The sequence below is a fragment of the Nilaparvata lugens genome, chromosome 6 (genome assembly GCF_014356525.2).
Source record: "Nilaparvata lugens isolate BPH chromosome 6, ASM1435652v1, whole genome shotgun sequence".
Classification (NCBI taxonomy): domain Eukaryota; kingdom Metazoa; phylum Arthropoda; class Insecta; order Hemiptera; family Delphacidae; genus Nilaparvata; species Nilaparvata lugens.
The window spans coordinates 14,227,404-14,248,191 of NC_052509.1; the positions used below are offsets into that span (position 1 = coordinate 14,227,404).

The window sequence follows — 20,788 nt, forward strand, 5'->3', positions numbered from 1 at the left end:
AAAATAACTCAACTTAAAGTTATTTTTGGCTATTTTTAGTAAATTGAATAACTATCTTAAAAATTTATATTTTCAGAAAAATTTTGTTTTACTAGATCAACAATACCATGAAGAATCCATCCTCTTAAATCTCATGGATTTATATCTTACCGAATTTGAAATGTTCTGTCCCAAAAATTCAAACTTCAGGCGATCATATCTCAAAAAGTAATGATCGGAAAATAGTATATTTCGCACCTAGGGCCGAAAATGAGACTTTTCTGGCTCGAAATCGGTTTTCAAGTCCGAGGCCGTAGGCCGAGGACTAGAAAAGATTGAGAGCCGGAAAAACATTTTTGCCCATGGTGAGAACGTTATTTTTCGCCACACAGAAAAATAAACAATATATATATGAAAATAATTTATTGTCTATTATAAGCACTTCCGAAAGCCAAAGTGGAAGGTCATAGCTCTAGAAAATCTGAGGTAGGTAATCTGAATATCAGGAAATTGTCCAAGTATTTTTATTTTTTATTCTGATTTGTCTAAATAACCTAAAAGATTACGTTCAATTATGTAAGTGGTTGAGTTTAAACTTTTTATTCTTCCAAATGACAATAAGATGATATTATTATGAATGTTTTAATTATTATTGAATGATAAACACAAATAATGAAAAGTTTTTGATCAGCTGTTTTAGCACACTTGAAATTTGGCCAATCTGAATGTCAATGGAAGTTTAGGTTAGAAGTTCTATCCTACTCTGAAAATCGAATTATTTGAATAGTTTATAATAATATATATCTTATCTGTATTTTATTCATCCAAATAAAATGATAGTATATTATTGCAGAATACTTTATTGAATTCTAGAACCATAAAATGATTCCGTTTATCCACCATGTTCCGTGATAAACGCAGTACTAGGAGGTTTGAGGTTAGATTCTATTATACTCTGAAAATTGAATTTGAATAGTTTATAATATCTCATTTGTATTTCATTCATCCAAATAAAATGATAGTATCTTATTACAAAATACTTTATTCAATTCTAGAAGCATAAACTGATTCTGTTTCATAAACTATTTTGTAAACACGTTCACATCAAATTCCAATAATCGAAAACGACATAAGTGTGCTCCATTCTGCTAATATTCTAGGATCATGCCTTTGGTAAGAGAAACTAAAAATTAACAAATTGAAATTGTTCCTGATCAAAATAATCTTGACCCTTGTTTGAATGTGAAATATCCTCATACTACTTATGTGCATAAATATTGTTACTTCAATTCTAAACTTGTGCTAATTTTTTCTCGTAGTATGAGGAAGTATAAAAAAATATGGTCAAATTGATGATAATGACAACCAAATTCAAACCAAGAGCAGCATTAAAAACAAAAAATGGATCAAAGAAGAGATAAATACCCATTTATTCAAAATTGAAGATAGTTAAACAAATAGAACATCTCCAATTAGAAAATCAAATTGAAATGGTATTTCATAGTAATTTGATTGTAGAATTTTCATTCAAAATTGGATAAATCTTATAATAAAAATACACATGCCAAAAAAAAGATGATAGGCCTAATTTAATTTTTATTCTTGGCGAACATTTAAAAATAGGTAGAAACTAATAATTTCGTCTTTCCCTTTTTCAATTATATCGTCCAATTAATTTTTGAGATATCCAGTTTATATGATTTCTAGTTTTCAAGGATCATTTTTCGTATTATTTTTGCAGGGACATTGTTCACAACTCAGACTTGAAGAAACTTATCAAGTCGGGATCACCTTGTGTGTATTATAAAGATTTGTCTCAGAGATATTCTGTGGAGAATGGAGAAGACAAGAAATGTCCAACAGAGTGCATAACATCACTCATAGGTAGTATTATGTCTGATGAATTACAAAGTACAGATCTATGTACGTTATCAACAAAAGATTAGATGATCATCTTCCAAAAGTTGAAGCGATCAACCACAAACCTCTCATGCTACAAATCTATATGGTTAGTTCCAGTACACATTGCATAAAATTGGTGTGCTTTTTTATTTTTATTTTTTTCCATTTAATTGTTTTGTCTATAATAAGTCATATCAATTTGAATGTATTATATTTATATTTATCATGAAATTACATAATCAATTAAGACTTTGACATGAAAAGAAAGAATACATTATCCGCAAGCGAAAAATGAAGACTTGTTCATTATTAGCCTACGATTATTGTTGTTATCAATTTGTATATGATATGTTCATATTTTTATTGGAATTATATGATAAAATAAGAATGATTCTGGTATTTTTTCTCAGCATAATTACCGTATGATAGGTACACATAATGTTCGATTCAGTTGCTACAAAAATAGGCCATATAATAATTATTTATTCTCCAATAATTGATTATTTTAAGATTCAGTAATGAATGGACAGAATGCAATCGAGTTCGCACATGATAGGATTTGAATTTTAGTCCCACATTTAGGACTTGAATATTGATTAACCTCTCCCAAAAGTAGATTCCATTTTTTTAATAGAGTTATAAAAACATGTTAGTTAGGGAGCAATTTATTGAATATATCTTACGTTTTTACTTTTATCACATCCGTAAAAAACTGTATGTTATTAAAGTTCAACAATCTATAAACAATTTATTATAGTATACCTAATACAAATATCACCAAAATATAACATTATTAGTATTCTTTATATACAAATCTAATAATTTTTAATTGTTCAGTATTTAGTGAATTAGAAAAGCATGACTTCAGTGAATTCTATTTCAAAATTATATACATGATGAGCTATTTTCTAAACATTTACTAAACAACTTGTGAGATTGTCATGGGCCATCGAATATTGGTAACAGTCGACACTTCATTTCTCATAATAAGAACTACAAAATATGAACTTCTATACGTTAATTCTGCTTCTAATGATACTGAATTATAAGTTTAAACCTGTTATTCTTCATTTATGGCTTTTATAATTGCTTCAAAATCTTTATAACTAGCCTTCTAGTCGTGACCCCGGGTCCCGGGGACCCGGGAAATTTTTGTTTTAGTTATAATTTTGCTTCCGATTGCTTTACTGTCTATTGTGACCCATGTAAATTCATGTCAGTAGACACTTAAACTTGATGTAGAGTGTTAGTGCTCTGTGACTTGTTGTTTTGTGAAATGACGTTTCTGGGTCCCAGGGACCCAAGGGTCACGACTAACGTAACTTTTTTCGTTTTTTTTCAAATGCACATTTTTATGCAATCTCATTATTTAAGATTTTTACATTTATTAATTCATGCTGTTTTTAAGTCTTTACTGTTTTTATGTTCTGGAATTTTTATTAGAGGATTTTTAGGTATACAGGATATTCGGTATATAGGTAATTTAGGAGTGATTGGATTCAAGCAGTCAAAATGTTTATTTTTAACAGAGACTTCGAAGAATGTACAAATTGACTTCTAGAACTCTATTTCAATGACATTAGTTATCCTAAAAATAAATTCATAGTTCAAGATAAGAATACTGACCCTGAGTGGGATGATAGTGAAACCAATGAACTTCAGGTGATCCCAGGAATTCTAAACCTCCCCTAAAAGTGAACTTTAAGAGACCTTAGCCTATATATTTTTAATGTTTCTAGTAGTGTTTCGTGTAGGTTTTAAGATTTATAATAGTATTCATCACTATAATTTCAGAGGTCTTGCAGAGATTGTGCAACATGAATTGAGGGTAGGGTAAAAACTATCCTAAGAGTGAACTATGACCTTCCAATTTTTTTCCTATCTTTCTGGTAGTGTTGCATGTGAGATCCATCATAGTATTCATCACTATAATTTTTTGTTCACTTTATATAAAATAATAACCAAACGTTACTTTTCACTACCCTAAAAATGCAAGGTTTCACAAATTTATTTTTATAATTATAATAAAGATCGATTTATGCTTTACATAAGTGCTCAATGCGTTCATCAATAACCCTTGAACATATTAGAATCATAGAATAACATTATATCTCAAAATATATTGAAATATGAAAGAAGCGGGTTCCTGAGACCCAGGGTCACGTCACGACTAAAGTCATAAAAAATAGGGTCACGACTAGAAGGCTAGCTATGAACCCTTATACAAGAAAACAACAATCATTTTCTTAATATCTTTCAATATTTTATTTAGTTTTAACGTAGATCTTAGAGACGTTTTGATGTAGCTTGATGTGATATTAACGGTTAATTCTCGTTTAAAATGATTGACCGAGCAAGTGAGGTGTAAGATTCAAGTCGACGGTTTGGCATTTCTCTTAATGTTTAATGTTTATGTTTTTATGTTCTGGAATTTTTATTAGAGGATTTTTAGGTATACAGGATATTCGGTATATAGGTAATGTAGGAGTGATTGGATTCAAGCAGTCAAAATGTTTATTTTTAACAGAGATTTCGAAGAATGTACAAATTGACTTCTAGAACTCTATTTCAATGACATTAGTTATCCTAAAAATAAATTCATAGTTCAAGATAAGAATACTGACCCTGAGTGGGATGATAGTGAAACCAATGAACTTCAGGTGATCCCAGGAATTCTAAACTTCCCCTAAAAGTGAACTTTAAGAGACCTTAGCCTATATATTTTCAATGTTTCTAGTAGTGTTTCGTGTAGGTTTTAAGATTTATAATAGTATTCATCACTATAATTTCAGAGGTCTTGCAGAGATTGTGCAACATGAAATTGAGGGTAGGGTAAAAACTATCCTAAGAGTGAACTATGACCTTCCAATTTTTTTCCTATCTTTCTGGTAGTGTTGCATGTGAGATCCATCATAGTATTCATCACTATAATTTTTTGTTCACTTCATATAAAATAATAACCAAACGTTACTTTTCACTACCCTAAAAATGCAAGGTTTCACAAATTTATTTTTATAATTATAATAAAGATCGATTTATGCTTTACATAAGTGCTCAATGCGTTCTTCAATAACCCTTGAACATATTCGAATCATAGAATAACATTATATCTCAAAATATATTGAAATATTCAATATGAAAGAAGCGGGTCCCTGAGACCCAGGGTCACGACTAAAGTCATAAAAAAATAGGGTCACGACTAGAAGGCTATGAACCCTTATACAAGAAAACAACAATCATTTTCTTAATATCTTTCAATATTTTATTTAGTTTTAACGTAGATCTTAGAGACGTTTTGATGTAGCTTGATGTGATATTAACGGTTCATTCTCGTTTAAAATAATTGACCGAGCAAAGTGAGGTGTGAGATTCAAGTCGACGGTTTGGCATTTCTCTTAATGTTTAAATGTTTTTATGTTATATGTTTTTATGTTGCGCATTTACGGCGAAACGCGGTAATAGATTTTCATGAAATTTGACAGGTATATGTTCCTTTTTAAATTGCGCGTCGACGTATATACAAGGTTTTTGGAAATTTTGCATTTCAAGGATAATATAAAAGGAAAAAGGAGCCTCCTTCATACGCCAATATTACCGTAAAAATCAGACTATAGAATAAATTATTCATCATAAAAATCAGCTGTCTAGTGGACTATAATACTACCCGTTCAAAAACATCGAACATCTTGAAAATTGTATCTTTCCATCAACGTTGTAGACAGTTGCAGCCAGACCTGATAACAGCGCTCACACTCACATTCCGGGACGACACGTCACGGTACGATATAGGACAGAAAGCTCTATGTTTATTTAGGATTCTTTCTAGACATTTTTAATTGATAAATTATTTATTAATTTTTGAGAAAACATAACAACAGGTCAATGTAACTTACTGAGCGCGAGGTCTACTGTTCACAGAACTACTAGTTAATCATATTTTTATAAAGCAAGAAATGATATTGATGAAATATTTTTTAAATTAATTATTAATGTTTTACATTGTTAAAAGACGATCTGGCTACAGAGAAAAGCGAGAAAGAGATAGCACTATACGCTTTGTTGAATGATAGACAAGGATAGCAATACCATTGCTAATAAAACACTGTCATTATAGCGTGGACCTCACTATTATAGTACCACTAATGAAGAAGAAGAAGAAGAAGAAGAAGAAGAAGAAGAAGAAGAAGAAGAAGAAGAAGAAGTAGGGGGAGGAGGAGTAGAAGGAGGAGGTGGAGTAGAAGGTGGAGTAGGAGGAAGATGAGAGGAATGTGAAAGAGGAAGAGGAGAGGAAGGAGGAGGAGGAGTAGGTGGAGGAGGAGGAGGAGAAGAAGAAGAAGAAGAAGAAGAAGAAGAGAAGAAGAAGAAGAAGAAATTAGAATGTACAAGAAGAGTTAGGTACTGTATAGAATCTCCAATAAGGTATTTAGTAGAACCATATTTACCTCTGATCTCTCAACTTTGGATCTCTGACCTCTCTGGATTCGTTGGAAGTAATAGGAAATTAAGTATTCAAGTCAGATTTATATTGGGCCACACGATATTCCATGAACGAAGCATAGACCATTTTTATGATGAAGATCTTAAAAATTATGTTTTGATTGGTATTTAAACTTGAAAATTATAGAATTTTTGCACCGCCTACACTCAAATTTCGATACTTATCTTTCCCTTCCAATTATCGTTTTCTTATTCTACACAAATAATCCTCTTCAAATTTTGCTCTATAACTCATCTCAACTTTTTCATGCGTCAAAACAACAGCCAGCACACCACTTCTCTCTTTTTTCACCCATCTTTATTTTCACTCATTTACTTCTTCACTTTTCTGGCCATAATTCTCGTGGTGTAGGAGTAAAAGCGGCAGGTCACCTCCTACTGTGCATCAAAAACAAAAAATGAAGCGTAGAAAAAGAAACGAAACGGTCGCAAAAAGCGTACGACGCACGTGCGACATAAAGAAGAAGGAAGAAGAAAGGAAAACGAAGAAGAAGAGGAACGAAAAAAGGAAGACGCGTTCCACGATAAAGACAAGTCGGTAAATGTACAATCGACAAAAATAGTAAGAACTATTCTTTACCATCTTAGCGTTGGTATTTTGTTGCTTCTTCCAGCCTCTTCAATTTCCAAATGGAGATCTAATATTAATAAATTGTCATTCAGCTGTCGAGCCAACTTTACCACCGTTCAAATATTATATGCTGTGAACTTTCAAAATAGTTGATCAAACTTCAAAACTGAGATGGTATATAAACTGGCATGTCAACAAGAAAATATAAGATTTATTGAAATTTCTCTTGTAGTTGATGAACTTCTGATTCTGACAACAATATTATTCATGAGAAATAACAAGTTAACAAACTCACAAATCCAACAAAACCAGCAACTAACAATCAATGAAGAATGATAAAAGTGAGAGTGAGAGAGATTGATTGATTGATTGATTGATTATATGCCTTTATTAGGACTCCTGGTCCTCTCTACCACACAACCCTTTACAATAGAAGAAAACTTCACATAAGAAAACAGAAAAAATAGATTACATATCTTCTATATATATAAAAGCGAAATGGCACTCACTCACTCACTCACTCACTCACTCACTCGCATAACTAAAAATCTACCGGACCAAAAATGTTCAAATTTGGTAGGTATGTTCAGTTGGCCCTTTAGAGGCGCACTAAGAAATCTTTTGGCAATATTTCAACTCTAAGGGTTGTTTTTAAGGGTTTAAAGTTCGTCTTTTAGCATGTATATTCTTCTTCTCCCAATCTCTTAATTAGAATTGAAATTTCCATATCATATGTTACTATAGAACTATAATCTAGATAGAGTACCTCTTCGAAACAGTTGTTAACTGGCAACTAAATTAATAATTTTGTCAGGTTGGCATTAAGTTGAGTTGATTTTGTTAGGTTGGCACCAAGTTGAAGATTTAAATGCATTTATCGCGGAAAAATTGATTGGGCACTGCTACTTCAATCCTGGGAATATTATATTACTAGCCGTCAGGCTCGCTTCGCCCGCCATATCTGTTTAGCCAGACGTTTAGTCTGGACCCCCGACTGGATTGTCCTAATATAATATGATAAAAATGAAAAAATGCAGGCGAGCGAAGCGAGCCTGCTGATCTCATTCTTGGACGATCCAGTCGGGGGTCCAGGGGGCGTAGCCCCCTGGCTAGACGGATATGGCGAGCGAAGCGAGCCTGACGGCTAGTTATGTAATAAGATTACATAAGATTAATATAAGTAAATAAAACTCTTAATCAAAATACAATTACATATAATAAAAGAGAATTTTAAACTTAATTTATTAATACAATTGGAAACAATATTTCAAATTCCACTAGATAAATCATATAGGAAAACCTATCAGAAATGAAGAAATGAAGATCTAATCAAGTTGCCATTCACTCACACATGCACACAAAACAACCCTAAAAACAAAGATTTTACAAAGTGTAATAATTATCATAAAACAATATAAGATTAAATATTTTGTATCTGTAGTTGCATAAAAGGTAATAATGAGTTAAATTTATGTAGATTGATACAATGTAAATAGACAATAAAAATGAAGCTGAACCCGAAACAAGCCTAATCTGCGCCACCAGATCCCAGCCAATTCAATACTGCCACGCCAAACAGAGCACGATCGCCAATATTCTTCACAGTTGGAGGCAACAGATTCCAGATCCGGCAAGCTGATACATGGAATGATTTATTATACATAGATGTTCTATGGTTTGGAATAACCAATAATCAAAATACAATAGGTTAGAGAGAGAGAGAGGGAGTGAGTGAGATTACATTGGATTGAATTAGAATTCTTTATTCATGTATGTTGCAATATATACTGGCGTATACACTAATTTACATTGAATTAGTATTGCTAATAATTCAACGAACTTTACAAAGTATGAAAAATTAATTAATGAAAATTAAAATTGAATGCAATTTGAATAACCGTAATATAGTATTTTGATGTGACTACATCAAATAATTGTCAATTCTCTGAAAAGAATATAAAATGATAACCTTTCCATTAACACACTACCGGGATGTGATGGAATAGAGCTGTTGGAAATTATAACTCAAAATGATGTCTAAATGAGAAACTTGACTTGAAAAATTTGAACTAGATTATTTGAATCTTAGAATAATGAGATGAATGAGTAATAGTGAATAAAGTATTGCATTAATGATTGAAAATATAAAAATTGATCGAACGCTATGGGGTGGGATTTAATTAAGATTATAGGAATAATTGATTGAGTAGTATTGATGAAATACAATGCTGAAGAACAAAAAATATTGGGAGTGAGATGATAATATTATGATTGTAATTACGTATTATGGAAAATGGATGAATGAAAGAGAGATAAGTTATTTGTCCTGCAGTGCTCTATGGTTGGACAGACTCAGTCATTTTCTCTATAATATATTTTTTCTAAAAGACAAGATAAAGCCAGCTCATCTCTCAATGCATCTAATAAAGTTGGAAAGTTTATATTCCATCCACGACAAGGAATGATTATTATTAGAATAGATAGTCGTTTGGTGAATAATATTTTCACCAGTTCTAGTATTAAAAGCATCTATCCTCTTCCCATCAGAAACAAATTAAAAATCATTTTTGAAATTATTAGGATTAGGTGATGAATGCATGGTGAAGAGTGAGAGAGAGAGAGAGAGAATTTGAATTGAATGACTGCCTTTATTTTGACCTAGGAGGGCGAAGTTAGAGCGCAGAGAGGAGAGAGAGGAGTTAGAGAGAGTGAGGAGTGAGAGAGAGTGGGTGGGAGGGGGGGAGAGTGATGGTGTGAGGAGAGAGATGGTGTGAGGGAGGGGAAAGAGAGAGAGATGAAAGGGAAGAGAGTGAGAGAGAGCGTGTGTGTGGAGAGAGAGAGTGAGCGAGTGAGAGGGCGAGTGGGTGGGAGGGAGGAAGTTAGGGGGAGAGAGAGTGAGAGAGAGATACACAGAGAGAGAGAGTGAGTGGGAGAGAATGGAAGTGGAAGTGTGTGAGAGAGATAGATTGATTGATTGATTGAGTACTTTATTTATGTAGATTACAATATATACTGGCTTATACACTTATATACAATAGCTTACAATACAGCAAAATTATGAATGAATTTACAAAATATTAATCTAGAAAATAATTATTGAGCTGTATATAATATGAAAAAAAACAATTTGTAATAACTATAGATAAAATAGATAATATTGTTATGCATCTACATAGACTGGCGAAGCTTTGGACATATCAATATCCATTCTTTGGAAAGAATATTCGAAGTATTCTTCCCACTAACTCTCTACCAAAACGTTAATTTCATTAATTAATAGAGTGGGAGGGGGGAAGGCGAGAGAGTGAGGAGGTGGTAATGATTTGAATAATAATGATTATTATAATTCATTTGTATGAAACTTTCAATTATTATAACGAAATCCTAGACACTATTGCTACGGAGTGAACTGCCGTTGGAACAGGTGTGGGTTCGAATCCCACCAAGCGTTTGATTGTTGTTTGTGTCATAATCTCATCTTCCTATTAATGCACAAGTGAGACAACACGTGCTGGTAACTGTCAAGTACATTGAGAGTTGGTACCTACTACAGTAACTAAATTACCGGTTAATGCGGTTATGGTGCCTACAACATGATGTTACATTTGAAAAATGCGCTTATTAGGTGCGTACAGATATACACGCCGCGAACATGAGCAATTCACTTTTAATCAGTTGATTATATCTGTAGACTATTTTTGACCGAGCGAAGTGAGGTCTAAGATTCAAGTCGACGGTTTAGCATTTCTCTTAATGTTTAAATGTTTATTTATGTTTATATGTTGCGCATTTACGGCGAAACGCGGTAATAGATTTTCATGAAATTTGACCGGTATGTTCTTTTTTAAATTGTGCGTCGACGTAACTTATATACCAGGTTTTTGGAAATTTTGCATTTCAAGGATAATATAAAAGGAAAAAGGAGCCTCCTTCATTCGCCAATATTAGAGTAAAAATCAGACTATAGAAAATTATTCATAATAAATCAGCTGTCTAGTGGACTATAATACTACCCGTTCAAAAACATCGAACATCTTGAAAATGTATCTTTCCATCAACGTTAGTAGACAGTTGACTATAATACTACCCGTTCAAAAACATCGAACATACCGTATTCAAAATGATTGTATCTTTCCATCAACGTTGTAGACAGTTGCAGCCAGACCTGATAACAGCGCTCACACTCACATTCCGGGACGACACGTCACGGTAGGATAAGACAGAAAGCTCTATATGTTTATTTATGATTTTTTCTAGAGCTTTTAAATTGATAAATTAATAATTTATTTTTGAGAAAACATAACAACAGGTCAATGTAACTTACTGAGCGCGAGGTCTACTGTTAACAGAACTACTAGTTACAGAAACGGTAAGATACAGTTATAAAAAGCTTTGCATCAGCTGATTAAAAGTGAATTGCTCATGTTAGCGGCGCGTAAATCTGTACGCGCCTTTATATGCAAATTCCATAAATATAATAATTAACTTTAACATATACAGGGTGTTTCAGAAGTAGTGTCGAGAATTTTAGGGTATTGTACCTGGATGCTAGGAGACTACAAATGTCATATTTGAAGTGTCCAAAACTCAGCGGTTATCCTTATAGCTGCCATTTTGTTTTTTTCACTTAAAAATTTTTATCTCAAGAACGAAATGTTGTATTGATCTGAAATTTGGCATGAATATTTATGCTATAAAGACTCAACTATAAAAAATAAAAAAAAAATTTTCGTTGAATTTTTTCAAAATGGCGGCCATTTTAAATTTTTGATGGCGAATATCTCGAAAACCGTCCATTTTACAGAAAATTTACAAGAGACAAAAAAGTTAGCAAATTTTTTCACGATTCCAATAATACCTAATTTATTAAGATTGGTCGAAGAATAACAGAGAAATTAATTTTTTTCGTACTGCATGCATGAACACTTTTCACCATTTAAAGATCAATATTAATTTTTTTATAATTTCATGAAAACCGTCTTATTACAGAAATATACAAGAATAACTTTCCTCCAAATTTTATTTTACATTGAAAAATATTAATTTCACTCAAATCGGTTCACTGATGCTAATGCAGCAATTGCTCAAAATGCCGTCCTTCAACTTGATTACACAGTCTGCACCTTTCAATCATGGACCGTCGAACTGCTATAAAAGCATTTTCATCATCTTGAATGGCACCTGCTGCAGCAACCACTCTTGCCACAAGGTCTTCTTCGTTTTCTACTGACGTGCTGTAAACAAGGTCTTTCATATGGCCCCAGAAAAAAAAATCTAAAGGGTTGAGGTCAGGTAAACGTGCGGGCCACGGTACTGGTCCACCCCGCCCAATCCACCGCTGACGATAGGTCATGTTCAGAAAGTCCGTAACAACATTTCCGAAATGAGCAGGGGCACCATCATGTTGAAACCAAATATTATATCTGTTTGCAAGAGGCACATCTTCCAAAAGTTCTGGTAGTATGTCTCTTAGTATGTTCAACCAATGAGTGAACTTTTTGAAAGCGGAAGGGGTGAAGTCTTTCCTTGTTTAGTACACGCCACACAGAAGAAGCACTTGAATTGATTTGCTTTGCAACTGCTCTCGTACTCGTTCTAGGATTGAAATCGAATTTCTGCAATACTTCCTCTTCAAAAGCAATATTTCGAACTGCTCGAGGCCTACCAGCAATTACCCTGTTCCGTTCAAATGAACCAACTTCTCTCAGCCGATTGTGAGTTCTTGTGAACACCTTGTCGGAAGGGAGATGGCGGTTTGGAAATGCAGCTGCATACATTCTTCTTGCTTCGGTCGCATTGCCAAGAGCTGCTCCATACATGAAGTGAATATCGGTGTACTCCAGCGAACTAAATTCCATTACAATAATTAAATATTTGTGTAGAAGCAACGTAAGAAAATATTGAAACTGGAAATTTAAGATAGAAATAAGACCTAGGAAACGTGAGACTAAGAAATAGGAAGCACTACATCTGGTTCTTTACTTTTAATGAAACAACAATACTTTTACAAGACAAACATTATCATCTGAAAACCATTGTAAAATCATCTGTTTGCCCATATGGAGCCATACCGAGTTTCAAAGCTTCATCTTAAATACATCTGGAATTAAAAAATTAATATTGATCTTTAAATGGTGAAAAGTGGTCATGCATGCAGTACGAAAAAAATTAATTTCTCTGTTATTCTTCGACCAATCTTAATAAATTAGGTATCATTGGAATCGTGAAAAAATTTTCTAACTTTTTTGTCTCTTGTAAATTTTCTGTAAAATGGACGGTTTTCGAGATATTCGCCATCAAAAATTTAAAATGGCCGCCATTTTGAAAAATTTCAACGAAAATTTTTTTTTTTATTTTTTATAGTTGAGTCTTTATAGCATAAATATTCATGCCAGATCAATTTCAGATCAATACAACATTTCGTTCTTGAGATAAAAATTTTTAAGTGAAAAAAACAAAATGGCAGCTATAAGGATAACCGCTGAGTTTTGGACACTTCAAATATGACATTTGTAGTCTCCCAGCATCCAGGTACAATACCCTAAAATTCTCGACACTACTTCTGAAACACCCTGTAGATTTTACTTTCCTTGCCCTATTACCATAGGTAAGGAAAGTATTGCTTTCAGAAAAAAATTAAGGTACCCCAATTTCTAAATTTCTATACGTTTCAAGGTCCCCTGAGTCCAAAAAAGTGGTTTTTGGGTATTGGTCTGTATGTGTTTGTGCGTCTGTGTGTACACGATATCTCTCATCTCCCAATTAACGGAATGACTTGAAATTTGGAACTTGAGGTCCTTACAATAAAAGGATCCGACACAAACAATTTCGATCAAATGCAATTCAAGATGGCGGCTAAAATTGTGAAAATGTTGGTTTTTCGCGATTTTCTCGAAAACGGCTTCCTATTGGAAGTGATCAATAGAGATCAATAAGAAAAATGTATTGATATCAATAGGTATTTGGTCCAATACACATCAATAGGTATCCATGGATATGTTTGATGTGTATTGACCCAAATACCTATTGATATCAATACATATCAATACATTTCCATGGATATGTATTGATGTGTATTGGCCCAAATACCTATTGATATCAATACATAACTAGCTGTATTGATATCAATACATTTCCATGGATATGTATTGATGTGTATTGGCCCAAATACCTAATGATATCAATACACATCAATAGGTAGCCATGGATATCAATACATAACCAGCTGTATTGATATCAATACATTTCCATGGATATGTATTGATGTGTATTGGCCCAAATACCTAATGATATCAATACACATCAATAGGTAGCCATGGATATCAATACATAACCAGCTGTATTGATATCAATAACAGATCAATAGCCATCTATAAGCAGCCTGTCTCCTTTATAGAAAATATCCTCTTTTAAATCTAGGAGAGCAGCTTAGGATGAAGATAACATTTGCAAGGATTATAATATTTTAACCCAGCTGCAACTGGCATCAGACAAGAGAGTATACCTGTTTAATTATCTATAATTAATAAAAGTGAATTGGATTCAGTGAATAGATGTCTATTGACATATTGATGAAAAATTAAAGGATGTAAATAGTTAAGATATAAATAATGTGAGAAGTTTGTTTATTAAAATAACTCATATACAAGTCATTTATCTATTAAGAAAGGTCCTTATTGTGGTGCTCCAGAATACTTTAATCTCTTCCTGTTTGAAGTAGCAATTTTTTGAGCTACATACTGGTTTATGTTACTGCACTTATTGGAGCTCCAATGATTTTTTATCAAATTTATACCTAATATAGTCTTAGATAAGCTCTATCAACTGCCACTAGTCTCATATCTGTAAAAAGTTCAGGAGATCCTCCTCATCTATGCAAAGTTTGATTTAAGATTCCCAATTATCAGGTCTCAGATATAAATTAAACAAAAAATTTTGAGTGGAAAAGATTGAGCATGAAAATCTCTTTAATTAATGTCGAGTAACATTTTCACCTATAATTGAAAATAAGCTTGAAATTTGAGAAAATTTAATTATTCAATTGCAAACTGTTGGCAACTGTTGATTCTATTATATCATTCACTATGAAGAGATAGCAGACCTCGTGTGTCTCCAGCGTTGTTGTTCTGTCACCAGCTGGCTCAGATCTTTGAATAGTAGACTTGTGATGCGCGTGAACACTAACGTCAGGTGATCAATTTTCATAACGGCAAGGAAAGTTGTGCGATTGCGCCATACCAGATTTTTTCAATTTCAGTCCAGAGAGAAGTCTCAATATTCAGATCACAGTTTTTCAATTAGAAGAATAAAAACTCAAAGATGATTGTCTAATGGTTTCAAGTGCTACCACATTGTTCAGGCAGGTTGTTATTTCAAAGACAAATCTCATCACAGCATATATTCTGTTACAGACCACCAAATGTACTGTATACAATAAAGGGGACTGGAGAAATTTTTCTCGAAAAAATGCAGCGACTTCGAAACGCTGTTAAGCCTTGTTTTTCTAAACCCCGTTATAAATAACGTCAAGATGACTTGAACTGAGACCAACAGATGGACCCCGTTAACAGGCCTAACTTATGTACACAAGTTGTTACTTTTTACATTATATATACATGACACACAATATAGGTATATATGTACATGTGTATGAATAGTTGTTACTTTTTACATAGTTCAATGCACGTTGACTACTCTCGATCATTTCAAATCTTCATCATCATCTTGGTTGAGTCCGCTTATTCCTTTTATCTTTGTTTGGTTGAGTTCAGTTGGGCTCCGTTCAACTTCATGATCTTCTTTTGCTTACAACTTTTTCACATTTCAATAGAATATACATTCATATTATATAGAAACACAAGAAAAGGGTGAGAAATAGTCTATAGATTACGAGTTGCGCAAAGTAGTATTAAGTACTTTGCTTAGGCCTATACATAACTCATTATTTAGTGCTAGGTTCAATGTGACTAGGTATAGTTCAATTTATCAATTTACTGTGTTAAATCTCAATTTACATAGATAAATTGAAGATATAAATAGGAGATATAATTATAAAAATAGGAGATATAAGGGGATAAATAGGAGATATAATTATATCTCCTGTGAATAAAGTACCTAACTAACGATGAATTAGAGATGAATATTAGGATTTTCCGATTTCTATTTAAATAATAATTGAATAATATTTTAAACGAGATATGAAGGTACGTTATGAAGGTGTACCCATGAAGTATGAATTCCTAAAAAGTAAGAAAGATCAGTATAATCATAGATTAGTACTATACTTATAAGATTCAGAATAATTTATAATAATTATTAGACCATATAAAGATCACAGCTTAATGGGCGCGGTGTGAATAAAAACGAGTAGGACAAGTAAATACTTGAATGACAAGTAAACGCCAAAATTGAAGTGAATAAAGAAGTATTTACTCTTACTCGCGAGTCAATGGTCGCTGGTAAACCCCCGAAAAATGCCAATTTTGGTGTGAATAAACGTAAGTAAATACTTCTGTAGCAAGTAAATATACTCGTCTATTCGCAAGTCAACCTGACCCCAGACTCGTAGTCGTACTATTTGTACACGAGAGATGGCTGCATTTATGAACCTGCATGGTGTGAAACGTTATAGAGACCGGCGTGATAATATAAGTCCCGATCTATCTAAGGGACTATAACGGTTTGAAAGCGAAAACGTAGATTTTCTCACTTCGTACTTTCTTGATCACTGGATTAACTGCAAGGAAAAAGATGGAAATTTTTCTGAAGATACCTTACAGTAGTGATCCAGGATTCCAAAGTAGTGTTGCCAACGACATGGGGGTTGAAAGAAGTACCGTTAGCAGAACATTTTCAAGTGTATTGGATAAAATAGTGTTGAAGTCTGAAGATTGGATTAAATTTCCACGCACTATCAAACATATGGATCAGGCCAAGGCAGATTGGGCTTCAAAATTTCGCATTCCGACTGTCATTGGTGCTATAGATTGCACTCACGTGCAATCGGCGTTCAGCGACAAAAACAGAACAAACCACAACATAAAATGATGCGTAGAAGTCTGTGTGGCGCTACAAGTATTTACTTATTGCCTTTCTTGTGAATTCAGTTGTCTCGCGAGTAAATACTTCCTAGTAAACCCTCGGATTGGCGAGTACATGGTCACAAGTAAACTCGACGCTTTATTCACATCGGTTTACTTGGAGTTTAAATACTCGTTACACTTTACTTGTAAGTAAATACTCGTCGTACCCGTTTTTATTCACACCGAACACTTGTGTGTTCTGAGCCAATAATTATAACTGAAGTTCTCACACTATAAATTCCGTTGGGATAAAAAACAAACTAACAGTTATTCATCATACTTCGTTGATTGTGATTATTTCTCTTAAATTCTGAGTTTGAATAATAATAATACCATAGAGAATAGGATACACACACATGCTACCTGCATGCTTATCATTTAATGGCAGTACTTCGCTGTAAATGCTGTCATGCATTCTATTTAAAATGTGGATAGAATATGGTTTGTATGAAATTTCACACCTTATATGTTTTGCGTCTTCTTTGTTCCATTGGAAAATATATAACGAAACCGTTAATAGTAATGAATCTGTAATTTGTGGAATAATAAAATATTGTATTAGGTAGAAGAATTAACAGTTGAAGTAGGAAGAGAGTAGGCTATAATATAGCGAATGGCTTGAAAGGGCTTTGACCATTTGGCCAGATATGACAAGATGGCAGAGATATGGGGAAGAATGAGTTGATAAAAAATTGAAATAAAAAAGAAAGAGAGAGAAAGAAAAGTGAGGCTCTCGACAATCTGTTGTCAAGATTTGAGACACACATGTCTAAGCGTGCCGTACACATGGAACATGCTCCAAGTCTCGCTTCGTTTTTTCAATTAAGTGAGAGTTCACAAAAACTATTGGAATTCCTAAATCGTGACAATTACTCACTAAGCTAGATGGATACGGAAAAATGTAGAAGCGGTTCCGAAGAATATGTTTAAAAAGTATATATTTACTGAATTGTTTCAGTCTTAATAAAATACTTGATAAAAATAAAAATATCTTCCCAAAGTTGATCAAGAACACTTATCATTTCAGACCGGGTGTGACAGAGGAATTTCAAGTTTATCCTACTAAACTTTCATTGATCAGAAGACAGCTAATTTACACAAGCAGTAAACTGATCAATGCAATACCTTTTGACTTGGATTTCAAAATTAGTAAAAAGAGCGTCAATGAGTGGATTAAGAGGGAATATTTCTTTACCTTAAATATAGCAATTCAATTTAGATTATTTTATTTTCATTTTATATTCTTTTCTCTGCACAATATTTGTTTGATTTTTTTTTATTCTGTTGTTATAAAATTTTGTAAACTTGAATTTTAAAAACTTTTGAAGTGAAAATGCACTTACTTTTGTATAGTGACGATCGTTTCGACCTGTTGTTGGTCATCATCAGACTGTGGGATTTCCACAGCATTTTCACTTCAAAAGTTTTTTAAAATTCAAGTTTAATTCTAACAGTGAGAAAGTATGGATATACAACCGAGTAAAATTTTGTAATTATTAGTTGAATTTAACTTTAACTTTCTGCATTATTTCGAAATATTATGTTTTACTTTTACGGTTTTGCAACTCTCACCAGCGGGCAAAGATTTTCTTTTTGCTGGTGATGCCTAGATTTTATTTTAATTTTATTCAAGTACGTATGAGTCTCTGGAATATACTAGAATATTAGTCTAGTTGGCTAGTCGCTAATATTGAGACGCGACACGACGTGACCGAGTCTGCTAGATGATTTAATCTCATTTATGTGATCATATTATAATGATCACATTGAGAAGATATGTGAACAGTTTAATAAGGTCATAATAAACAGTACATAAAAATATGATAGCAGACTCCAGCAGACCCATCTTGCAGTCTCGGGTCTAGCCGAGCAGCGCCTCAATACGCGACTCAGGTCGAGAAGAGACTCGACTCTAGTCGAGAGCATGTATCTTCAAATGGTGACGCCACGGAGACTAGAATCGACTAGACTGAGTGTCACCATATGGAAACATATGAGGGGATCAGAATACAATGGGTCCAAGTGACATTTTTCATTTTTTGAGTTAGCTACAGTAATCGATAGCTGAGAGTGGTAAAAATCTAGTATTCAAGAGGTATAAGCGTAAGTCTAATCAGTGCTGACATCTGGTGTGAAATTTTCAAACTACATTTTGAAGCATTTTCCAAGTGACTTGGATCCCTTGTTTACAGGACAACGGTTGCTCGTATCCATCAAATTAAATTTAACCTTGATTAAGCCATGTCACCAAGCAAAAGATATCTCAAGAACCAATTAGCGAATCAGATAATATTGCAATGAGGTCATTAATCGTTGTTCAATTGCTGGCAAATTTGATGGATTTATGTGTATCTAGACAATAGAGTTTTGTTTGGTAAACAAGGGGTACAAGTGATACTTCTCATCACTATTTAGCTGATAATTGAGAAAGGAGAACAATATGAGACATGAAACTATACGTTAGATTTGGTAAAAGTATACTGAATAGTTACCGTATAGGAATAGGTGAATATAATTTCTATATTCATTACATGAATGAAGAATTAATTAATGTAAATAAACTTTAGGCTCAATTTTCCCGAAACTAACAATATGTCACTTGGACCCCTTGAATTATAACCCCTTCACATGATCTCGACTAGAATCGAGTCTCTTCTCGACCTGAGTCGTGTAAGTGTGAGTTGTTTTTGTCGTATTGTGTGTTATAGAATATCACTGAGCCTTATTCATTGTAACAGCATATGTAACTACTTTTCTTTAGCTTAATATGCAATAGGAAATGAAATAGAAATGGAACAGAAAACTGATACAATTATATAATAAAATAAGGATTATCCTACTTGTTACTGAATAACTCATAAATGTTTAGCTTTGTCTAAACAAAATGTAGCTTTGGAGAGCGAGACAATTCATATAAATTGGATTACTATAAGCTGACTCTCAGGTCATTGGTATCGGTACAGTATATCATTGGAATACGTAGATTATATGTATTACTGTAATACTGTAGCAAATTTCACTATAATCGATACAGATTATGATTAACCTTCTAGTCGTGACCCCGGGTCCCAGGAACCCGGGCAATTTTTGTTTTAGTTATAATTTTGCTTCCAATTGCTTTACTGTCTATTGTGACCCATGTAAATTCATGTCAGTAGACACTTAAACTTGATGTAGAGTGTTAGTGCTCTGTGACTTGTTGTTTTCGTGAAATGACGTTTCTGGGTCCCAGGGACCCAAGGGTCACGACTAACGTAACTTTTTTCGTTTTTTTCAAATTCACATTTTTATGCAATAGTGATTGGATTCAAGCAGTCAATATGTTTATTTTGAACAGAGACTTCGAAGAATGTACAAATTGACTTCTAGATCTCTATTTCAATGACATTAGTGATCCTAGAAATAAATTCATAGTTCAAGATAAGAATACTGACCCTGAGTGGGATGTTAGTGAAACCAATGAACTTCAGGTGATCCCAGGAATTCTAAACCTCCCCTAAAAGTGAACTTTATGAGACCTTATATATTTTTAATGTTTCTAGTAGTGTTTCATGTAGGTTTTAGGATTTATAATAGTATTCATCACTATAATTTCATAAGTCTTGCAGAGATTGTGCAACATGAAATTGAGGGTAGGGTAAAAACTACCCTAAGAGTGAACTATGACCTTCCGATTTTTTCCTATCTTTCTGGTAGTATTTCATGTGAGATCCATCATAGTATTCATCACTATAATTTTTTGTTCACTTTATATAGA

The 20,788-nt window shown here is 33.2% G+C and overlaps 1 protein-coding gene across 3 annotated transcripts in view; it reads right to left on the reverse strand.

Moving 5' to 3' along the window:
* Positions 1 to 8,162: 8,162 nt before the first annotated feature.
* Positions 8,163 to 20,788, reverse strand: part of LOC111051237 — a 36,370-nt gene continuing 23,744 nt past the window's right edge. Inside the window, exon 3 of one of the 3 annotated variants that reach the window (XM_039430170.1) lies at positions 8,163 to 8,584. In XM_039430170.1, the coding sequence (XP_039286104.1) occupies positions 8,549 to 8,584 (36 nt within the window). In that variant the 3' untranslated portion in view covers positions 8,163 to 8,548. Of the gene's footprint in view, positions 8,585 to 17,497; positions 17,560 to 20,788 lie in introns of those variants that run through there. The other 2 variants (XM_039430169.1, XM_039430171.1) reach the window with 2 other exon arrangements.